Source organism: Marmota monax, unplaced genomic scaffold, assembly GCF_021218885.2.
Source record: "Marmota monax isolate L192 unplaced genomic scaffold, Marmota_monax_Labrador192_F-V1.1 WCK01_AAM20220418_F8-fsc00115, whole genome shotgun sequence".
Taxonomy (NCBI): Eukaryota; Metazoa; Chordata; class Mammalia; order Rodentia; family Sciuridae; genus Marmota; species Marmota monax.
Window position 1 is genome coordinate 2,692,249 of NW_026694419.1, and position 21,200 is coordinate 2,713,448.

Consider the following 21,200-nt stretch of genomic DNA (forward strand, 5'->3'; position numbering starts at 1 on the left):
TAATTAATTAAAGCAACTCTCTGAGGACTAGGAGGTAGTTTGAGTCATTTATGTACTTTCATATAAAAACATACAAATAAATAAACCCCTCATAATATTCTACAATTCAAATTTGTAAAACTTAAAAACAAGAGATTTCCAAATTACACATAAGTCAAAGTTTCCAAACGTGTTCCCCTTGTCCCAATTAGTCTAAATTTATACAAAGAAATTTGAATTAAATGCCAGAGTCAATAAAATTCACAAAGCCAGGTGCAGTTTAGTGCTCACAAGTTTATATTTTTAGGTTTGATAAAGATTCTTGTGTATTTTCTAAATACACAAACAAAACAGTCTTGGAAGTTACATACATGTCTTAGGACACTTATATTAGGTAGGTAAATTACATTTTTAAAAAATTGGTCTTCGTAAAAGATCTTCCCAGAGAGCTTTTACAAACAGCAGGCAGAAGAAAGTGTTCTATGTTTACAGTGTTTAAAATGCTGATTCTCCCATTTGATAATGGCCTCAACCATCTCTCTCCTCAACCCAGAATCTTGTTCTCACTGGCTAGTGTACTCTAATTTTAAGTACACAATGTCATAAAATTCAGGGCTAGAAAACATCTTTATGTGTGCTTATCCCTAACACATTTCATACTACTTAGGATTGTTCAACTTCACTTGAACGCAGGGATACAGCAGGAAAACAAAAAACTTTATCCTAAAGTGACTAAGAAAATGCCTGTTTGTAGTTCTAAGTGTGTATATTATGTACCATAGTTAAGTTTAAGGATCCGGGTGACTGAACGGCACAAAAACTGGGGCTCAAATCTAGTTCTTCAGATTAAAAATCATTCTTTTAAAAATGAAAATGCCACAGCCCACTAATAATATATGCTACACTGAGGTTGTGTCTTATTTAAGTCAAAGTGACTAAACAATTGCTTTGTCAGGAGGAAAGAGTAGTAAGGATGCTTATTGACGGGAGGAGGGATACTCACAAAATTCCTAACATAGCTATTTTGTAGGGAAAATATAAATCTCCATAGACTCCATTAAAGAGCTGGAATTCTACAAAAAAGTTGTTTAATGAGGCAGCAATAGAGCCTCCCAGAAAGAGCTTGGGCTTCAGAATCAGACCTGATCAAATCCCAGCTCTTATTATAGCTGCGTTAAATTTCTGAGCCTTTCCTTATCTATAAAATGGAGACAATAGCACCTACTTTATAGGGATTACACAAAATAATGTATACAGAACAATGGCAAGTGTGGGCACTCAAAAGAAACTGGTAGCTTTTGGAATCTTATTCAGAAAAATGAATTTAAACCTTTCATGCTATGTTCAGAAAACCCTACAAACAAAAGCTTATTAAAGCTTTAAATTTTAAGATTTGTTTTTAAAATCTATTTTTCATCACACCATCCCCCATATTATACTACTCCAGTCATCTTCAGGCCTTTTATACTAAATCATACTAATGAATTTCCAAATCCTAATCCTTTATTTTCCTCCTTTCTGCCATCTTTTATTTCTATTTTTCCTCTTGGTTCACATCTATTGTTAAACTGAAATGTATTATGTACTAGTAAGTTCCAGTGTTCTAAAAACTTTAAATGAATTAACTCATTCAGCTCACTATTCTCCATTAGGATGACTCAACTTTAACCAGCTAGAGCTCCCTCTATCACAAATTTCAAAGATACTCCTTTACTGTCCAGTTTCCTCTTCCTACTATGTTTCTTTTTTAAACTCTCAATTGCTTACTAAAATTCAGAAAATTATCTAGTGAATAAAAACAAACAAACAAACAAAAAAAAAAACAAGGGCCAAGAACCATGACAAAGAGGAGACCATATGGAAGTAACTGTCTCAGAATCCTAAGAAATATAAGATCTTGACTTGAGAGGGCCTGTTACTAAAGTAAATATGAAAGTTTAAACTCTTCCCCTTCATTAAAATTAAAAGCTCTAAAATATTTTTTATTTAAAATATAAATCACGAGAAAACTTCACCAAATGTTTAACATATAATTCTGCCAGAATTCCAGACAAAATTATGAGTATTCATTTCATTGTTACCTCAAGACCAATCATAAGTTCTTAGTATCTATTAACTTCCTGAAATTGTTGTACTGTAAGTCAGAAAAAGAATATACTTAAAAAAATAGAAACGTCCAGTAGTATACCTTAGTACTAAAACTATTTTTTAAAAAAGATCTAGAAGGGAAAAAGGCAGTCCCTCGAGATCATGAAACATAATAAGTTAGGCAGACGGCAAGTAGAAAAATCTGTCAATTCTGTTTCTGGTAAAATGTTTACTTCAAAGAAATTTTTATATAGGCTGAGGCTAATATATTCAAGAGTATAAACATTTTTTCCTTTGGATTACCTAAAAACAAACTTTTAAAGTATCATATTTCAGATGACTAAAAATATAGCCAAATCTGTCACAACACAACATTGAAGGTAATGGACAATTAGAATATTTTAAATTAACATTAACAAACCATCTACATCAAACCTTGTTTCCAACTAAAACCAAAACAAATCCACAACAATCCTGTAGTGTACCACATATGTATTTCAATTTACTGTATGCAATCTAACAAAAAATTTGGTCATAATTTACCAGATATACATAAATGATTTAAGTAATAAAAGGAAATTCAGTTTCAAGAGAATAAGTTCATATCTTGAGGAAAAGTAAAAGTACATTAAGAATGTAAAGCCAAGTCCAGTTTCTATGCAATAAGTGAACTATAGTCTAATAAAGCAGACTTAGGTGATTTTTTTTAGATATATATCTTTGCTCTTTAATATATATTTATATATAGACAGATCTACCAATTGTAAACTATGGTTTATTTTAAAGGAAGGGGATAAATGGGATGAAAGAAATCTTTATACTATACTTACATTATTCACAAAGCAGAACATTTTACGCTTAAAATACTTTTTCATTCATAGTATCTTTGCCCAACTAATTTCTACTTTGGACCTCACTAGAATTACATTTTACTTATTTGTCTAGAACACTGAGAATAAGATGTACTCTTCAGTTTTAAACAAACAAAAAAATCAAACCAAAACTGTTCATCTGTCAGGCTTATAGTTATGAGGAAACTGTAATAAAGATGACAAAAAGTTAGTTACCATGTAACTAACCTTTTATTTCTGATTTACCCAAGCAGAAACATCACTAACATTAAACCATTATTCTACTGAAATCAGAGACAATGAAAAAGCTTGTCTCTTTAAAAAAAAAAATCAACTTTTCAACTTTGATTAGATGGAGCACCAAAAGAATTTATCTGTCAAAGCATCTTTGCAAAAATTTCCACACAGCTAACATAATTTAGTTACCTGATATAAAATAGGAAAATATACTCAATTTTTATTTAAAAGAAAGCTGAAAATGATGTCCCTCAATCTTATATATTATGCTCCTGATAAATGTCCACATTAATAATAGGTGAAATGTTTCTGAGACTTCCACATACAGCAATTCATTCATCACCAGGCTAAATAATCTAATAATTACAACTTAATATATCGCCTCCTTTGTACCCTAAAGAACTTAATAAAGCCTCTCAAAACTTTATTTATAAAATAAAGACATTTGTAGATTGTTGAATCATGGGGACTAGTAAGACTATATTCAAGGTGTAGTGACTTTGAAGAATGGAAAAATAAATTAACCATAATTTCGAAACACTCAATATCTGGTAAGTATGAAACAAAAGAGAATGAACATTTTGCGTTAATTTTAATGATAAAGAGGGCACAGGAGTAAAAACCTGATATTTCACTTATATTGCATAACAAGCTAACCAAACTGGACATGGAGGATAAATTATAAAACAAATCATTTTACTTATTGTTTCTGACTTTTTTTGATCAGATTTCTGTCTTTCAAATAAGGCTGAGGTATAGTACACTGGCAAAAATAATAAGAGGCAAACAAGAATAGTGCCAAAGTAACAGATACCCAAAACCAAATACCATGTCAGAAAACGTCATATAGTAACCATTTATCAGATTAGAGCAGCAGGAGAAAGTTACTTATAAATCATAATCATTTTAGTGGTATTTGTCAACTTCACCATGGTAACTCTGCAACATCATTCTTCATTTGTGAAGTAGTAAAATTCATGTCAAAAAAAGGAAAGAAGGGTTGGGGGAAGTCAGTTAGTTCATTCCAATAAATTACCTCTCCAGTTCTTATAAACATGCCCATCAGCACAAAATTGAGAAATACCTAAGACCAGAAGAGACTTGGTTTAAGTTATGAAGCAAATTAAAATGGAAAAATACAAGAAAATAGAACCATTGGGGTTGAAAAAGCCCCTCACTGAAAATCTGTATTAAAAAAAATAAAATTAATAAAAATAAAAATAGAAACAAAACTCTACTAGTACAAACTAGCCTGAGTGGTTTGATGGACAAAGTGATTGGGTCAACTGTCACTGTACTTCCATAAATGGATTTTCTTCACTCATGTTAAAGTGGCACATGAATGTAAGCTCTATTAAGGATAGGTACTATATTTTCATAGTACCCAAATAGTTACTGTATATCCTATAAATAAAAAATATTTTACTTTGTTAACTGAATATGTGGGGACTCCATGTAATCCAACCACATGGTTGTTTGCTGTATAGTCCTGTGCAAATATATATTTTTTTTTTGCTATAAGGCTTTGACCCTACAGTTTTCACAGCAACATAACTACCATCCAGCATGTACCATATTTTGCAAGCCTTCAAGTTCAACAATCCAAATTGTCGATTCATATTATGTCCAAATGCAGCATCCTTGAGGAGTATAGTAGCAGGTCAGTTAATTATCCAGAGACATACAGACATCTCCTGATTCATCCCATCTAGATGGATCATTCTGATCTTCTCCATCATCAACCAGCTCTTCATCAGCTTCTCCTACTTCATTCTCCTCATACTCTTCATCCCGAGGGAATTCTGTATCCTGCCCCTGATCTACACCTTCTTGCCCTCCTGGTTGTGATTTATCTGCACAGTCTACACAAACACCATAGCGTCGAGATCCATGTCTTATTCCAACACTGGCTGCTAACATGAAGATCTTCTTACACACCATACATTTGTATTTTTTATCCTTTTTATGCACCTAATTAAAGGGGGGGAAAAATCCAATATAAGGATAGTATAGAAATAGAAAGCATTTGAACCACTCAAATCATGCATTTAATAATGAGTGAATATGCCAATGTTTTTCTGTATGAAGATGAGCATCAGTTGACATAAATTGCTTTAAACAAAGAATTGATTTAAGAATCATCCTTAAATTTGTAAGTAACTGTTAAAATACTTTAAACATCACTGACATAACTATATTTTATCTCAAATATCAGTTGTATTTAAAGTTACTTACCAGGGAATGTCTTTTTACATGTTCTCTCCGAGTAAACAGCTTTCCACAAATATCACAGCTAAATGATCTCACTCCCGTATGAATGAGCAAGTGCCTTTTTAGTGTTCGTCTGTATTTGGCTACATAGCTACAATGAGGGCATTTTAATTTGTTCATGATTAGAGATGATTCACCTTTAAGAATTAAGAAAAAAAATTTAAAGAGCACTCATTATATATTATTAAACAGAAGACTTGCTATCAAAATTTCTTCTATCTGTATCTCTAAAACAGTAAATGATATAGGGCTATTGCTAAAGCCTAGAATATGGAAGATTTTAATGTTTAAAAATTCTTTAGGAATTCTGAATTTGTTTGATTGACCAATACTTGCCATTTTCCCAAGTTTCTTGTTTTGGCCACGATTCTGGCAATAATCCATACTTGAAATCATTTGAAGCACCTGGTAGCAATCCATACTTGAAATCATTTGAAGTACCTGGTATTAATCCATACTTGAAATCACTTGATGGACCAGGCATCAAACCATACTTGAAATCATGTGAAGTACCTAATACAATAGAAAAGTGAGCTTGAAGTAATGATGCCAGTAAAGATCTCTTTCATCAGTCAAAAAACAAAATACAATCTATAGCCTATAAGCAGTGATAGAACATCTTAATATAAACTAGCTGAATAAAAATACCCAAGTCCCCAGAACTGTGAGCTAACTAAATCTTTTCTTTATAAAATACCTCAATCTCTGGTGCTTTGTTATAGGAACAGAAAGTGGAGTAACACAGGCAGGAATTACCTTCTTCTAGATTTTTTCCATCAGGAATTTGTATGTAACTCCTTGAATCCAAGAATCTTTGAACAACAGGAATATATCCAGAATCCTCCAGTTATTGCCACTGAGGTCCAATCAACCATCAATTCTAGCCTCTGGAGTTATTTTCTTTTTTTAATAAATTTTATTTGTTTGGGGTTATTTTCAATGACTGCCAACTTGTCTCCTGGCTTCCACTATTACCATTCCAGAGAGTTTACTCTGCCTGGTAATCACAGATTCTTTTAAAACCTGTCACCAATCTACTCAAAAGCCTTCAAGGGCTACACACCTCAATTCATGTTAAAAAGTCAAAAAAGACCTCCATTATTCTTCAAAGTCTTATCCCTGGCACCATGCCCTTTATCACTCCATTTCAACCATACCAGCCTCAGTGTTCCTCCGTGGCAATCAGGCTCCTACTTAAGGAACTTACACTTTCATCTTCTAAGATATATATATGCATAGCTCATTCATGCAGCAACACAGGTTGAGTATCCCTAATCTGAAAACCTGTCCTTTCAGAAATGTTCCCAAACCCAAAATCTTGAGCACCAACATAATGCTCAAAAGTTTCAGATTTGGGAGCATTTTGGATTTTCAGATTAAAGTTGTTAACCAGTAAAGTCTAAGCAAATACTCAAAAACTCCAACATCTTAAACATTGATCCCAATCATTCAGTTTAAGGGATATTCAATATGCAATAAAATTTTCTATAATGAATGCCACATGGCTTTGATTAAAAAAAAAAAGAAGAAAGAAAGAAATGCTACCATATTATAACCAGACATGTCACCTTTCTTAAAATGTCTCTTTGGTGAAACAATACCAAAAGAAGTAAAAAGGTCTCTAAAATATTGTTAAATATACTTTGTTACTACCAAATGTTTTTTTCCTTGGGATATGTTAACCCACTTTTTTAAAATATATTTTTTAGTTGTAGATGAACACAATACCTTTATTTTGTTTATTTTTATGTGGTGCTGAGGAGTGAACCTAGTGCCTCACATGTGCTAAGCAAGTGCTCTACTGCTGAGTCACAACCCTAGCCCCTATTTCACCCATTTTTTTGATGTCAAGAAAGCCCTCCAGGGGGTCTGGGGCTTTGGTTCAGTGGTAGTGCACTTGCCTTGCATGTGTGAGGCAATGGGTTAGATTTCCAGCACTGTGTATAAATAAATAAAATAAAGGTCTACCAACAACTAAAAAAAAATTAAAAAGAAAGCCCTCCAAGGGGAACACTTACTTGCCTCACACATTTAAGATACTGGGTTCAAACCTTAGCACCACATTAAAAATATAAAATAAAAATAAAATAAAGGTATTTTGTCTACAACTAAATATAAATAAAGATATTGTGTCTACAACTAAAAATATAAAAAAGAAAGAAAGATCTCTAAGTGATCAGAGGAAAAGAACAAGAGAGGGAAAGAGAAAATATTGGGAAACGATACTGGTCAAATTACAGCATGTGCATATATGAATGTGTAACAATAAATCCCACCCTTAAATAATTATAACCAACCAATTAAAAAATATGGAAAAAGAAAGGCCCCACTTCTGAGCTGCAATGAGGCCACAGATGACACAAGCATATGCTCCCTTTTAAGCTACAAAGGCAATGAGGTTATGAGAGGAAATTAAAAAAAAAAAGGCCTCTGAAACTATAATTATATATAATTTAACTTTAATGTACTACTATTAGGGAGAAAGTTTTCAGAATTTTGAAGTGAGGCGGCAGTGAGAGCACAATCTATCAATTTTAAGTTCCATGTTTCTAAATAAAATTGGGGCTCCAGGAAGTTTTTCTCTCCTTTATATATCTAATGTGCAAAATATATGCCCTCCAATTATTTGTTGAAAAGTTAATATATTTAGCATTTTTGACTCCTCCAAAATACCTGGAAAACTACTGTCAGAAATCTTAGCTTTTTAGATTTCTGAATCAAGAAAGCAAGTGCAATAAAATACTCTTGATAAATATTAACTATTGTCTATATAAGTAAAGAAAATCTTTAAAAAAGTAATATCACTAACTCCCATATTACTAATTTCAAAACTTTTAAAATACTTTTCAACAATCAGGGGAAACCACCTTGAGAAAATGTCTTCAAAACCACTGACTTAATTTTGTTTAGTGTATACTGTGTGTAGAGCCTCCTAACTACTTTGTTTATAGATTTCCCTTAGATGTCCTCTCATTTCCATCAACTTTGAAAAGGATTCCAAAGATACAGAAGTTGAATAATTAAAGTTGAATAATTAAAGATCCATAACCCTTGACACCTTTAATAATTTTAACTTTGCCATGTTTTTTGTGTGTATACAGACATTTTTATACACTTTTAAAACTTGTACTTTGTTATGGTTTAGATAAGAGGTGTCCCCCCCCCAAAAGGTCACATGTGAGACAATGCAAGAAAGTTTAGAGGTGAAATGACTGGGTTATATGAGAGTTTTAACCTAACCAGTGCATTAATCCCCTGATACAGACTAAATGGGGGTAAATGCAGGCAGACAGGGTGTGGATGGAGGAGGTAAGGCATTGGGGTATTCCTTTGGGGTATTTATTTTGTCCTTGATGAAAGAAGTTTCTCTCTGCTTCCCGGTGCCAGGCTCCCAGCTGCTTTCCTCCACCATACACCTTCACCACAATGTTCTGCCTCACCTTAGACCTCAAAGGGTAAAGTTGGCTATCTATCAACTGAGATCTCTGAAACCGAGAGACCCAAATAAATGTTTCTTTCTCCAAAATTATTGTTTTCAGGATTTTTAGTCACAGTGGTCAAAAAGCTCACAAAAACATAATTTAAGCCTAAATACAGGATTATTATTATTAGACTATTCCCCTGCAAAACCATAGCATATTCAAGAAATTTAAAATTGAATATTAACACATACCACATAGCCCACATTTCCAACTGTTCCCCAAATGCCATGCCCTTTAAATCCTATTTGACCCTTATCTATCCAAGACACATACTGCATATTTAGCTGGTCTCCTTTAATCTAGTGGTTCCTCAGCTTGTATTTCATGACATGATAGAGTTTGGACCACCTGCTATGTGGCTGGATTTACTTAGATTTTTCTGACTATTTCCTTCACAATTATATTCAGGATAAATACATTTCAAGACTACTACACAGGTTATGTTGTGTGACAGCTAGTGCAATGCATCAGCTCAATTTGTTTGTTCCATTGTTAACAATACTAAGTTTTAATAGTTGCTTTTATTATTTTGTTCCCTGGATCTCTCAAAAGATAGCTCTTCTCCTTTGAAATTAGAAGAAATATGTGGGATGAGTTTGAGATGATGTGAATATGTTGTTTCCTAACAATCTTTCACCCAATCATAGTGGGACAAGCCCAATAGTGGCTTAACATCCACTGATGATCTTAAAACATTTCTATTGGAATCAATAAACAGGTATTTCTCTAATTCGATCATTCTTCTACTAGCTTTATTAGTTAACAGAGAAACCCATTTATTTTAACTCTATTTTACTAGTAACATAATCATGGAATCTTTGTATGCATCAAGTATCCCAAGTATTCCCAATACAAATATTGCTACTTAGAATTAATCAACATTTTCTATAACCATCAACAATCATACTATTATATTTGCATCAAAAATAATTAAAATACATTAGAGTACCAGTCTGGTAATTATTATTCCATTTATTCACTAGCAGGAAGCCATATTTTCTTTGATATTTGAGTTTTAAAAACTCTAAATGAGCCCCCCCAAACAAAACCAGAAACATCAATTTGTATTACCAAATTTCCAAAGTCGTCATAAGCAATATTACCACAGACTGAAAGTAATTTTACACTTAGGGGAAAGAAACTGTAGTAGACCCCAGTAAACACAAATACAAACACTTCCCAAACCCTCCTAAATGCACTCTTGCTAAAAATTTAACTGTACCTACCAGCATCACCTCCATCTTGACCAGAGCAGGCTTCAGCCAATAAATTTGCATTCATATTCCTATCACCATCAGGCCCTGAGAGTAGAGCACCATCCAAATCTGAAAATAACATGTAGGATATTACTGACAAGTCACACCATAGCCTCTATCCAAAATACCACTTTCTTAGAATTGATTTTTATGCAGATTAAATAAAAGGATCATGTGCAAGTATTGGTTATGTACTATGTACTGAACACAATAAGGCACAGAAAACAAATCGGAAGAAAACAAAGTTAAGTTCCAGGACAGCGAGAACTGTTCATTTCTTATTGCTGTCTTTCTAAATGCTCTCCAAATTACTCGTTCAACAAATGCTAACATGTTCCTGATATTTTTTATTTAAAGTACTTGGAAAACTAATGTGAAAAATCATGTTAGATGTACTAAATTTAATTAAATATTACTCAATATGAATGAGGAGATAGAATAATATACCTGAATAATTTATGAACTGATAATTTTTAAGATTTAGACGTGGTTCTCAACCACAAGAACACGCAAACAGTAAGTACAGAATACTGGTTAGGAATAGCTTTAGAGTCAAGGTCAATTAGGTGCCAATCCTAACTGTTATTGCCTACCTGACCACTTGCCTCAGTTTCCTCATTTAAATCCACTGTATCATAAATTTGATATAGGAATTTAACTGGATAATAATGCAAGCCAAATATTATTATAATAGTGCCTGACATCCAAAAAGATACCTGTTATTGCTTATACCAAGAAGTAAAAAATATGAAGACAGACTGGTGTTTCTCTAATGGTTCAAAACTGGAAGAGGTAAATTAAAGTTAGAATGGTAGGTAATGACTTCAGAAAAGAAGTATTCTTAAGAACTAATCTTAATATATGGAAAGGATTTGTTATAGGATTGTAAAGAAAAAAAAGGATGTTAATGAAATGAATACTTCTGGTTGCAAATCTATGAAATTTCCTGCAAATCTGTTCAATTCCACTACCTTCAGTACTTTGCTGGAATAGTCAACTAGTGAAATGAGTTTCTGGATTCCTTTCTTCCAAATTATAAATGTTCATACTTCTTCTAATTTCCTAATATTTCTTGTTCTAAAACAAGTCTTTAAACATTTTTGATGGCTCACCAGAGATTTTAGGATGAACTTCAGACTTTTTAGTGTAGATTAATATATAGTTTTCTGATTCTGCTCTAGTATCATACCAACTGTCCCAAACTCTCCTCTATTTTTAAAAATGCTTAGATGTGTGAAGACATTTTTAAAATGTCCCTGTGAACGATCTCCCCTATACTTCCCAATAAAGATTCATTTATCTTTGTTATCAACCATCCTTGATGGTCTGTACGCAAGATTAAACAATGAAACAAATATTTAAAAAACCTCTTACCTAATTAGATACTTATTCAAAAATATTTACAGTGCGCAAATAAATTACTGTATATTCTTACAATGAAGCACTACACAGCAATGGTTCTAGTGTATAATTATGAAGTCCAAAATCACCAAATTTCATTCTGAAATACTGAGAGGTTAGTAGGATTGCACGATTGTAAAAAAAAAAAAAAAAAAAAAAGTCGCATAAAATGATGGTCAAGCATGTGTAACTGATTGTATAGATCCTTACAGGCTACGGTAAGCATTTTAAAAAAATCTTTAAATAGGAAGTTAACTCATTTGCCTTAAAAAAATGAGTTAACAGCACATGTCCATAGTTCCTATGCCTCAGAAGGCTGAGGCAGGAGAACATAAGTTTAAAGACAGCATGGGCATCTTAGACCCTGTCTCAAAACAAAACAAAAAGGTTGGGAGTTAACTCAGTGGTAGAGTACAGCTTGGGTCAACCCAAGCATTGCAGGGGTGGGGAGTATAACTCAGTAGTACAGTGCTTGCCTAGCACATAGGAGATCATAGTTTGGATCCTCTGGCAACAAGCAACACACACAGTGCATGTGATATGACTTGTTACAAATTAAAGGAGGGCAATACATTAAAAGATCACTAAGAAAGCTATTTTAGCAACCCAGGTGAGAGATGAGAATGGTAAAGGAAAAAAGTGGATGAATTTGACACTTGTGTAGGTAATACTGGGCTTGGCAACAGACTGAATATTGGGGTGAAAGGTCAGTTCCAGGGAAATTTCGAGTATATACCAATGGTAGCCAAGGAAACCTAGGAGGGGGAGGGGAAGATAATCGATGTTTACCATGAACATATTAAAATCTGACATACCTACAAAGTGGAATTATGTTTGGGATAAGGGTGGTGAATTAAAGGGGTAAGCCTGGGATTGAATCCCAACTGTGAAAGAACTCATTTCTCTAACCCAGTGGTTCTCAAAGTCTCTAAACCAGCATCATCAGAAATTTGCTGGAAGTACAATTTATAAAGTACAATTTATAATTTAGGCCCCATTCTAGACAAATCACAAACTTTAGAGGTGAGGCCCAGCAATCTTAAATACACAGTCTGATTCTAATAGTTACTAAAGGCTGAGAACAGTACATATCAATAGTTCCTATGCCTCAGAAGGCTGAGGCAGGGGAATCCTAACTTAAAGGACAGCCTGGGCATCTTAGACCCCGTCTCAAAACAAAACAAAAAGGCTGGGAGTTAACTCAGAGTACAGCCTGGGTCAACCCAAGTACTGCTAAATAAATAAAACTGAAGATTTGGTGCTTAAGCTGGAAATCAAAACGTCTGCCAGGCAACTGTAATCCCAGTGGCTAGGGAAGATGAGGCAGAAGGACCATCGCAGGTTCAAAGGCAGCTCAGCAACTTAGTGAGTCCCTAAGCAATTTGGCTAGACCCTGTCTCAAAATAAAAAATAAAAAGGGCTGGGCTACAGAGATGGCTCTGGTTAAGCATCCCTGGGTTCAAGCCCCAGTACTAAAAAAAAAAAAAAAAAAAAAATCTTTTGAGTTGTCAGAATACAGATGGGAAGTAAAACTGAGAAACATGAAAGAAACTCTGACCAAGTATATTGAAAAATCTTAGCATTTAATGAGTTAGAAAAAGAAAAAGCTTTCAGGGAAAAGGTAATCTACTTTTTCAGAATTTGTGCCTAAATTCAAGATGAGGTCTAAAAATGCACATTACTTTCATTTTAAAGTAATGTGTAAAGTAATCTTAAGAGTGATTCTGGTAGGTCAGTGGGGCAAATGAAAGGAATAAGAAATGGCCAGGGTTATGAATAGAATACGACTAATTAATAGATAAAATAGACAATCTTTTGGAAAATTTAGCTATAAAAGAAAAGAGGGAGAAACAGAATTGGTTTTGACAGCTGGATGTGGTGAAGCACATCTATAATAGCAATGACTTGGGAGGCTGAGGCAAAAAGATGGCAAGCTCTGGAAAGCCTCCAACACTTAGTAAGATGCTACCTCAAAATAAAAAAATAAGAAGGACTGGTGATATAGCTTGGTGGTAAAGTGCCCTGGGGTTCAACTCCCAGTACCAGAAGGGGAGGAAAAATAGGAAAAAAAAATTTTTAAGGTGGAAGCAAACATTTAAATGCTAACAGGAATCACTAAGAAAGGGAGAAGTTAAAGACGCTGAAGTTATTAGAAGAAATTATTAATTGTGTAAGATTCCTAAGAAGTCTGGGATCCAGAAGCACAATCCTGCGTGGGTACTTGAAAGTAGAAAATATCAAGACACACACACACACACACATATATATATATATATATATAGAGAGAGAGAGAGAGAGAGAGAGAGGGGGGTATGAAGCTGTATAACTTAAGGATATTTTTTCAAGACTATTAGCATCTATTTTTTCTGTAAGGTATAATGCAAGATTATTACCTAGAATAAATGGGTTGGAAGTCAGAAGAATGAATAAGTAGTTCATGTGGAATGCAGAAATAATAAATACAGACTGCTTTCCATACTCCTTAAGAGCAGGGATACCGCTTAGGTTTATTTCCCCAGTATTTATCACAATGCATGGCAAATAAAAGACCTTCAAAAATACCAAATATTGACTTCAACATCCTGTCTTTTGCAAATTGCATTGCTAAAATAAGTTCGTTTAACAGTACCTTGAATAATTTCTCAACTTCTTGGTCTGTAATTACATTGAAACATATCCATAAGCTCAAAATATTTAATGGAAATTTAGTGGCTTAGTTTTTCTACAAAGTTAAATGTATTTCACTAATTAAAAAACAAAATTTAAATCATTATCCAAACTATTACATTTCTCAATCTTTGGGGGAGAAACTCATTATTCTAAAGTATGTTCAGAGGCCATTTCTTACTACAATTCTGTCAGGGAGTTTAAATACAGGGTGCTTCTATTCATGTAACACTACAGTGATTTGCTGAGGCTTTTCTTCAACTACTTCTTAACAGAGGCATTTTTTAAATCTCCTACCCTAAAGTAGTAGGATTTGTGTTCTTTAATCCTACAAGGAAAGTAAATATAAAACTCCTCAGCAAATGTAGTCTTCCTATGTACAAAATTCCCTTTCAAAAATAAAACAATACAAATACTACAGATATTCAATTATATCTTTTGAAATAGTTTCAACTACTTGACATCAAAAACAAATCTCAAAAATAGGTAAGCTCTTACAAGTTGATAAGCCTTTGTCAACAGGGGTGCTTGACTTTAGGAATCAATATATCAGATGCCTGTTGTAACTTAAAACCAGCCAAAGCATCAAGCAAATTATTACTAGTAATGCCGACACAAGTGGGTTCAAAGTCAGGAAACCAATGATTCCTTTGACACAGGAATAAGAAGTTTCATTAGGAAGCATGACAGTAACTCTCAGTCATCACTTTTTTCTTCAAAATTACAGAATTACAAAATAAACTCAAATATGTGAGGTTTCAGAATATTAAAAACCCTGCTATAGAAATGCTTCACTTTATTTAACTTAGTTTTTAAAGGCCAATGTTTCTTTGGAAACAGAGATTTTCTGAAGATTTATTAAAACATTAATTTCAGGGCTGGAGTTGTGGCTCAGCAGTAGAGCACTCTCTAGCACCTGCAAGGCCCTCAACACCACATTAAAAAAAAGGTATTGTGTCCAACTACAAAAAACAAAATATTAAACAAAAAAACATTACTTTCATCACATGTTGCCAGTTATTTTCAGATTGGGAGCAGGTATATGTATGGAATGTAATATCCAAATGACCAGAGTTAAATAAACAGAGTAATTTCTTCTGTTTTTGTCAGAGTAAAAGAGAGTCTTTCCCCAGTGGATAGATAACAGCAGCCCCCCTAAATAAAAACATATTTTTTTTACATTCAGCAGTATGTAAGAAATGCAGTCTTTACATATAGTATCTCATTTAAATTTCATTATGTATATTTAATATTAAGGATATTTTATCTTCTACTGGGCACACGTGGTGCACACCTGTAATCCTAGTGACTAGGGAGGTTGAGTCAAGATAAGTTTAAAGCTAGCCTCAGCAACTTAGCAAGGTCCTAAGCAATTTAGTAAGACCCTGTTTCAAAATAAAACTGGGGATGTGGCTCAGTAGTTAAGCACCCCTGTATTCAATTCCTGGTATTAGAAAATAAAAATTCTATCTTCTACTTTACTAATGAGGACACCAAAACCAAATGAGGTCAAGTAACAAGTTGGTAGCAGAGCTCTACCATTAATTAACTTCATTACACTGCTTCTGGTTTATTAGAAGTATCAAGTCTTGCGGCCCAGAACACAGCAGGGAATCCAAAAAAAAAAAAAAAAAAAAAACCTGGGAATGAGACTGAAAAGTATATTCAAATAGCTTTGTTAGTGGTTATGTTAACAGCATTCACTTTGAGTGCCTTCCCTGTAGTTAAGTAACAAAACCATCCCAAAATCTTAAGGGTGTCAAGCTATTGGTTATCATTGTTCTTTACAATCATCTTTTTGTTCAACCTCCTCTTCAGAATTCAAATATTTTATATTTCCAATTATGCAAGTATTATAATTATTAAAAAAATTGTTTCATATTTATGGGTTTAAAAATGTGACTAACAAGCAATGAAAATAGAACAAGAGGGAAATAGAAGACCTATAAATTTCAGCCTACCAAAACATGTTTATATAACTTTCCTTCACAAAGAAAACAGTAGCAATATTTACCTATATCACAGAGTTGCAACAAAAAGTGATATTAGCAAATGAAAATACTAAGTAAATAATTATATGAAATGCAATAAAGCAAAGTACCATTATTAAGTGAGGTTAATCTTGGTGGCTGTGGTCACAGTAGGCATCCTTGCCTACTGTGGACCATTGGACCAGAGTGGGCTAGCAACCCTTCCGAATCTGGGAAGCAAATGGTACAGCACCTGCCTATAGTGCTAAATTAAATAAGACTGGGAATGGAAAGAAGGTCTGCCTGACCATTTGCTTCTGGTTCTCAGCATTCAATATTGCACACATGCAAACTAATCCAGATTTTCTTAGAACAAAAATACTATTGAAAAGAACGAGATATAAGAAATCAGAAATGAAAGTTTTAGATAAAGCTGAACTCCATTGTATAAAAACTCTTTTTTTAAAGAGTCTCACTGTGATCTAGTAAACTTTCATTTTCATATAAATATACATCAGAAACCAAGTTCTCTGCAGACAAGATTCAGAACTTATTTATTCATAAAAAGGTATAGATTTCTCTTCATTTTTTTCTCCTTTCAAGAAATTCAGCTGCAAATGGATATGTAAATACTTATATATACATATTATATACATCACCCTTGACAGTTCCTATAGCACCGAGTTTCTCCTTTGTATTACTCAAAAAGACTTGTTTCTACCACAAATTGTCCCTAACAGGTTTTCCCACGCACTACCCAAATTCATGAACAATTCTCTTCAAAATTTCAGTCTTAAATGCAAATATAAACAGATCCTTTCATCATTGCTGGGGATACATGTCAACTGAAGAATGCTTTCCTAGTATGCAAGAGGCCCTGGGTTTAATCCTAGCAACACAAACAAAATTCCTATCTCAATCTGTAAAACAAAATTTATAATTTATTAACACGGCATACAAGATAGTTTCTCAGGTTCCTATAGTCCTCCTTCTGTTCTTTTGCCTGGCAAACTCCTATGTAATACAATATCCATTAAAGTTTTCTCTGTGAGGCTTTCTCCAACTCTTAAGCAGCTAGGGGCCTCCGAATGCACTCTTTGCCATAATTCTAAATCTTATTTTAACATCTTCACACTATACCAGATTTCTTCTTTTTCCATGCCACCTTTCCGTATAGAACTAGGAATTGAATAAACCTTTGGGCACTCTACCCCCAAAGCCACATTCCCCAGCCCTTTTATTTTTATTTAATGACTTTATTTATTTTGTGATGCTGTGGATCAAACCCAGGGCCTCACACATGCTATGTGATAACTCCACCACTGCTACATCTCCAACACCTCTCCCTGCCTCTTTGTGTTATTTTTATTTTGAGACAGGGTCAAGTTGCTCAGGCTTGCCTCAAATTGCAATCCTCCTGCCTCAGCCTCCTTAGAATCACAAACATGTAGCCCACCATGATCAGCTGCACCAGACATATATCTACCCCATAACCACACTGTTGTGAATTAGTTCCAGGTAAGAGACTCGTCAATCTTGACATTATCTGGCCCTAGTTTCTTAGAATTAAAAAAATAAAAAATAAAAAAAGTTTGTTTTCAAATTTCTTATGACCTAAAAAGATATTTTGGAATTTCCCAGGAAACTAATATTTGGTTATAACATACATTTTTTTTTTGAAGAGTAAAGCTGAGAATAAAATTTTTATCTAATTACCTTACTGTATTAAGGCCCAAAATTATAAAACCCTCAGGAATTGACATTTATAAAGGTTAGACAATTTAAGTCACAAAAATGCTCTTATAACTGGGCTGGGGATGTGGCTCAAGCGGTAGCGCGCTCGCCAAGCATGCGTGTGGCCTGGGTTTGATCCTCAGCACCACATACAAAGATGCTGTGTCCGCCAAAAACTAAAAAACAAATATTAAAAAATTCTCTCTCTCTCTCTCTTTAAAAAAAAAAAAAAAGCTCTTATAACTGATTCATATAAGTCTTCTTCAGCTCCCAGATTCAGTCTTGGGATTTCAAATTTATGAGCCATGATTACCAATAAAGCCATCTCTTAGGCCAAAAGAGGCATTCAGGAAAGAAAAGCAATAGGAAACAGAATAAAAGTAGAGGAGAAAAAAGATGGCAAATTATTTCTACTATTACTACCACCATTACCCTTTTTAAAATTAAATATTGAAGATTCTTATTTAGAATATCTTATAGCCCAATAACTACTGGACATTTCTTTTTAAAAAGGAGCAATAGGTCTTCAAACTTTCAATAAGTTTCCAATGAAAAGTAGTTTAACATTTGACTTGTAGCTCATCTTTTACAACTTAGTCCATACAAAAAGGATACCTGAACGGTTTACCTGAACATCTGGATTATCCTGAGGAAAAAAATGGATTCAGGTCCATAAATCTACTATATATGAAAACCTCCAAGTAAAAATAGAGAATACAAAGCTTTTCCACTTTTTGTAAAAGTGATAACTACAAGAGCCCAGTGGGGTCACATGGGTAGCATCCTGTAACCAAAACATTTATATTTATGCAATAAAACAAGAATATTAACATTTAAGAAAATACATTTAAAAATACCTAAGTAACTAGGTTTTATTGCCAAAATGAATAAGAAAAAGCTTAGAAGCCTTTGATTTCAGAACTATGAAGTATTAATTTTACTACTTCTTTCCCAATACATATGTTGTTTGAGATACACTCAAACTAGTTAGTGGCAGAACTCACCCTAAACCCACTTCATTGACCAAAGCCAAATTCCACATATATTTTTAACCATATTTAAAGTAGTTTGTACACTAAATTTATTTGACAGTCAGGATAGTGGGAGGTGTCAAATCAGATGGTTTATGCTGGGAGTGGTCAAAAACATCTGTAATCCCAGAGACTCAGGGATGCTGACACGGGAGGACCACAAATTCAGCGCCCACCCCAACAACTTAGCTATAAATGCCTGAAACTATGTCATTAGTGAATCTAATGATGTAAAAATTTCAAATATTTCTCATTAGAAGTCTGGTGAGTGTGAGAGAGGAACTTTCAGACTTAAAATAACTCTATTACCTTTTGATCAAGTAAAACTGCCTTATATTTGAATTCCTATATGGCACTGATGGAGGAATCAACCCTCTATGTGGAACTATATCAACTTCTGTCAAAAATAAAAGTCAATTACTGTATATAAATAAATCTACTGGTGGGGCTGGGGTTGAGTGCTTGCCTCACACGTGTGTGGCCCTAGGTTTGAACCTCAGCACCACATAAAAATAAGTAGGTGAAATGAAAGTATTGTGTCCAACTACAACTAAAAAATATTTTTTAAAAAATAAATCTATTGGTGCACTTACTAGAAAACACTTGACGAAACTGTCCTACTTTTGGTGTCAACTTTCTAAAACCCCAATGGAGAAATTCCTTTCAGAAGTCAGTTCTAAGAAAGTTTGTCATCATGAAAAACTGTTATACCTCTTCCTTTTGAGAAAGGATGTTTAGTGTCTTAGAATCCATTAAAAACTTAAGGGCTATCATACCTTTACCAGGACTAGCATTCATTTAACTTTTTTGCTAATATTTACTTATACTTAGCTAATTTGCTTCTGTCGTTTCAAAAATCTTTATTCAAAATGAGGTGTGTCAGCACCCTACAGAGTATAATTATTTACAATAGGTGGAAACTCACAGTATGACTGGTATAAATACAAAAATCTAGACCTAGAAAACCAAATTACATACTAGGCATCAAGATCAAAAATGGGATTAACATCTAATTTACTCTGATTATATACAACTACTTGCATGAATATACTTGGTAAAACAATTCAAGCATTCATTTCCACAAATTAATTTCTAATTGTAGATTTTTATCTACTTTATTTGGCTAAAATACAATGTTTTCTGTTGCAAATCAGAAAGACAAATATTTTAAATTTTTACATTATTAGATTCACTAACAATCTCTCCCCCCCCACACACTTTTTTAATTTTTTTAATTGTAGACAGACACAATGCCTTTATTTTATTTATTTATTTTTATGTGGTGCTGAGGATTGCCTCACATATGCTGGGCAAGTGCTCTACCACTGAGCTATCACTCCAGTCCGTCTTTCCCCCCATTTGATTACCCAGATTTTAGTTTTTGCTGACAATTATTCCACAACCTAATAAAAGAAGTTTCTAATCTTCCTGAGTTCACGTATATGTGAATCTCAGTAGTGAATTACAAAACATACTAGCTTCTTCTTCTTTAAAAAAAAAAAAATCTGAATAAGATCCCTGGTAGCTTCTGGTACACCTTATCTTAATCTTGATGAGGCATGCAAATAGCAGCTTCAAGATTATATATCAAGAAGATGACACTGTTATTAGAGCTACGGCTTACAAACTAACTAAAAGACTTAAGGCCCTAAGAAAGTCTCAGTTCCTCCCCAAGGTACCACAAACCCACTTGTGTCATGCTTTGTTTATAGACTGAATAATTCACTACGATTTTTCAGATGTTTTCAGTAGAACTTTAAATTCATTTAAAAGCATTTATTTAAACCATAACCAATGGTGTGTGGGGGGGGGTGTTCATAACAATGTTTTAAAGTTAAAAGGGACCAATTATTTTAAAAGGCAGGGATCTATCACTTCACTGGTTAATAACAAGGTTTTAATGTGAGATGGTCCTAAATATGACACCTGCCTCTATTTTTACTAATAGAAATGACCTTGGGAAAAGCCTTAACTATGGTAAATACAGATCCACTGTGCTCTACATTGGTCAGAACTTTCCTGGAAACCTAAGTCAATTTCCTGTATTCACAAGGTGGGAGGAATAGAACTTGGCCTAGGACTTCTGGGGAATTTTTAAAATGTCTAACATTTGGGGGTTTATCTGGCAGATTACAGGGATTAGAGGTTGGGTTCAAATTACACACTGAAAAATGGCAGAATTAAGAAGTTAGGGAGAAGCAAACTTTGGCTACATTTTAGAGGACTTCCTAAT

At 33.7% G+C, this 21,200-nt stretch overlaps 1 protein-coding gene across 2 annotated transcripts in view; it reads right to left on the reverse strand.

Annotated features, from left to right (window-relative positions):
- Positions 1 to 258: 258 nt before the first annotated feature.
- The window catches only part of Zbtb10 (zinc finger and BTB domain containing 10), a 36,963-nt gene continuing 16,021 nt past the window's right edge, over positions 259 to 21,200 (reverse strand). The window contains exons 3-6 of one of the 2 annotated variants that reach the window (XM_058570708.1): positions 10,135 to 10,233; positions 5,868 to 5,939; positions 5,391 to 5,563; positions 259 to 5,126 (exon numbers count right to left, since the gene is read on the reverse strand). In XM_058570708.1, the coding sequence (XP_058426691.1) occupies positions 4,821 to 5,126; positions 5,391 to 5,563; positions 5,868 to 5,939; positions 10,135 to 10,233 (650 nt within the window). In that variant the 3' untranslated portion in view covers positions 259 to 4,820. Of the gene's footprint in view, positions 5,127 to 5,390; positions 5,564 to 5,762; positions 5,940 to 10,134; positions 10,234 to 21,200 lie in introns of both variants that reach the window. The other variant, XM_046468231.2, reaches the window with a different exon arrangement.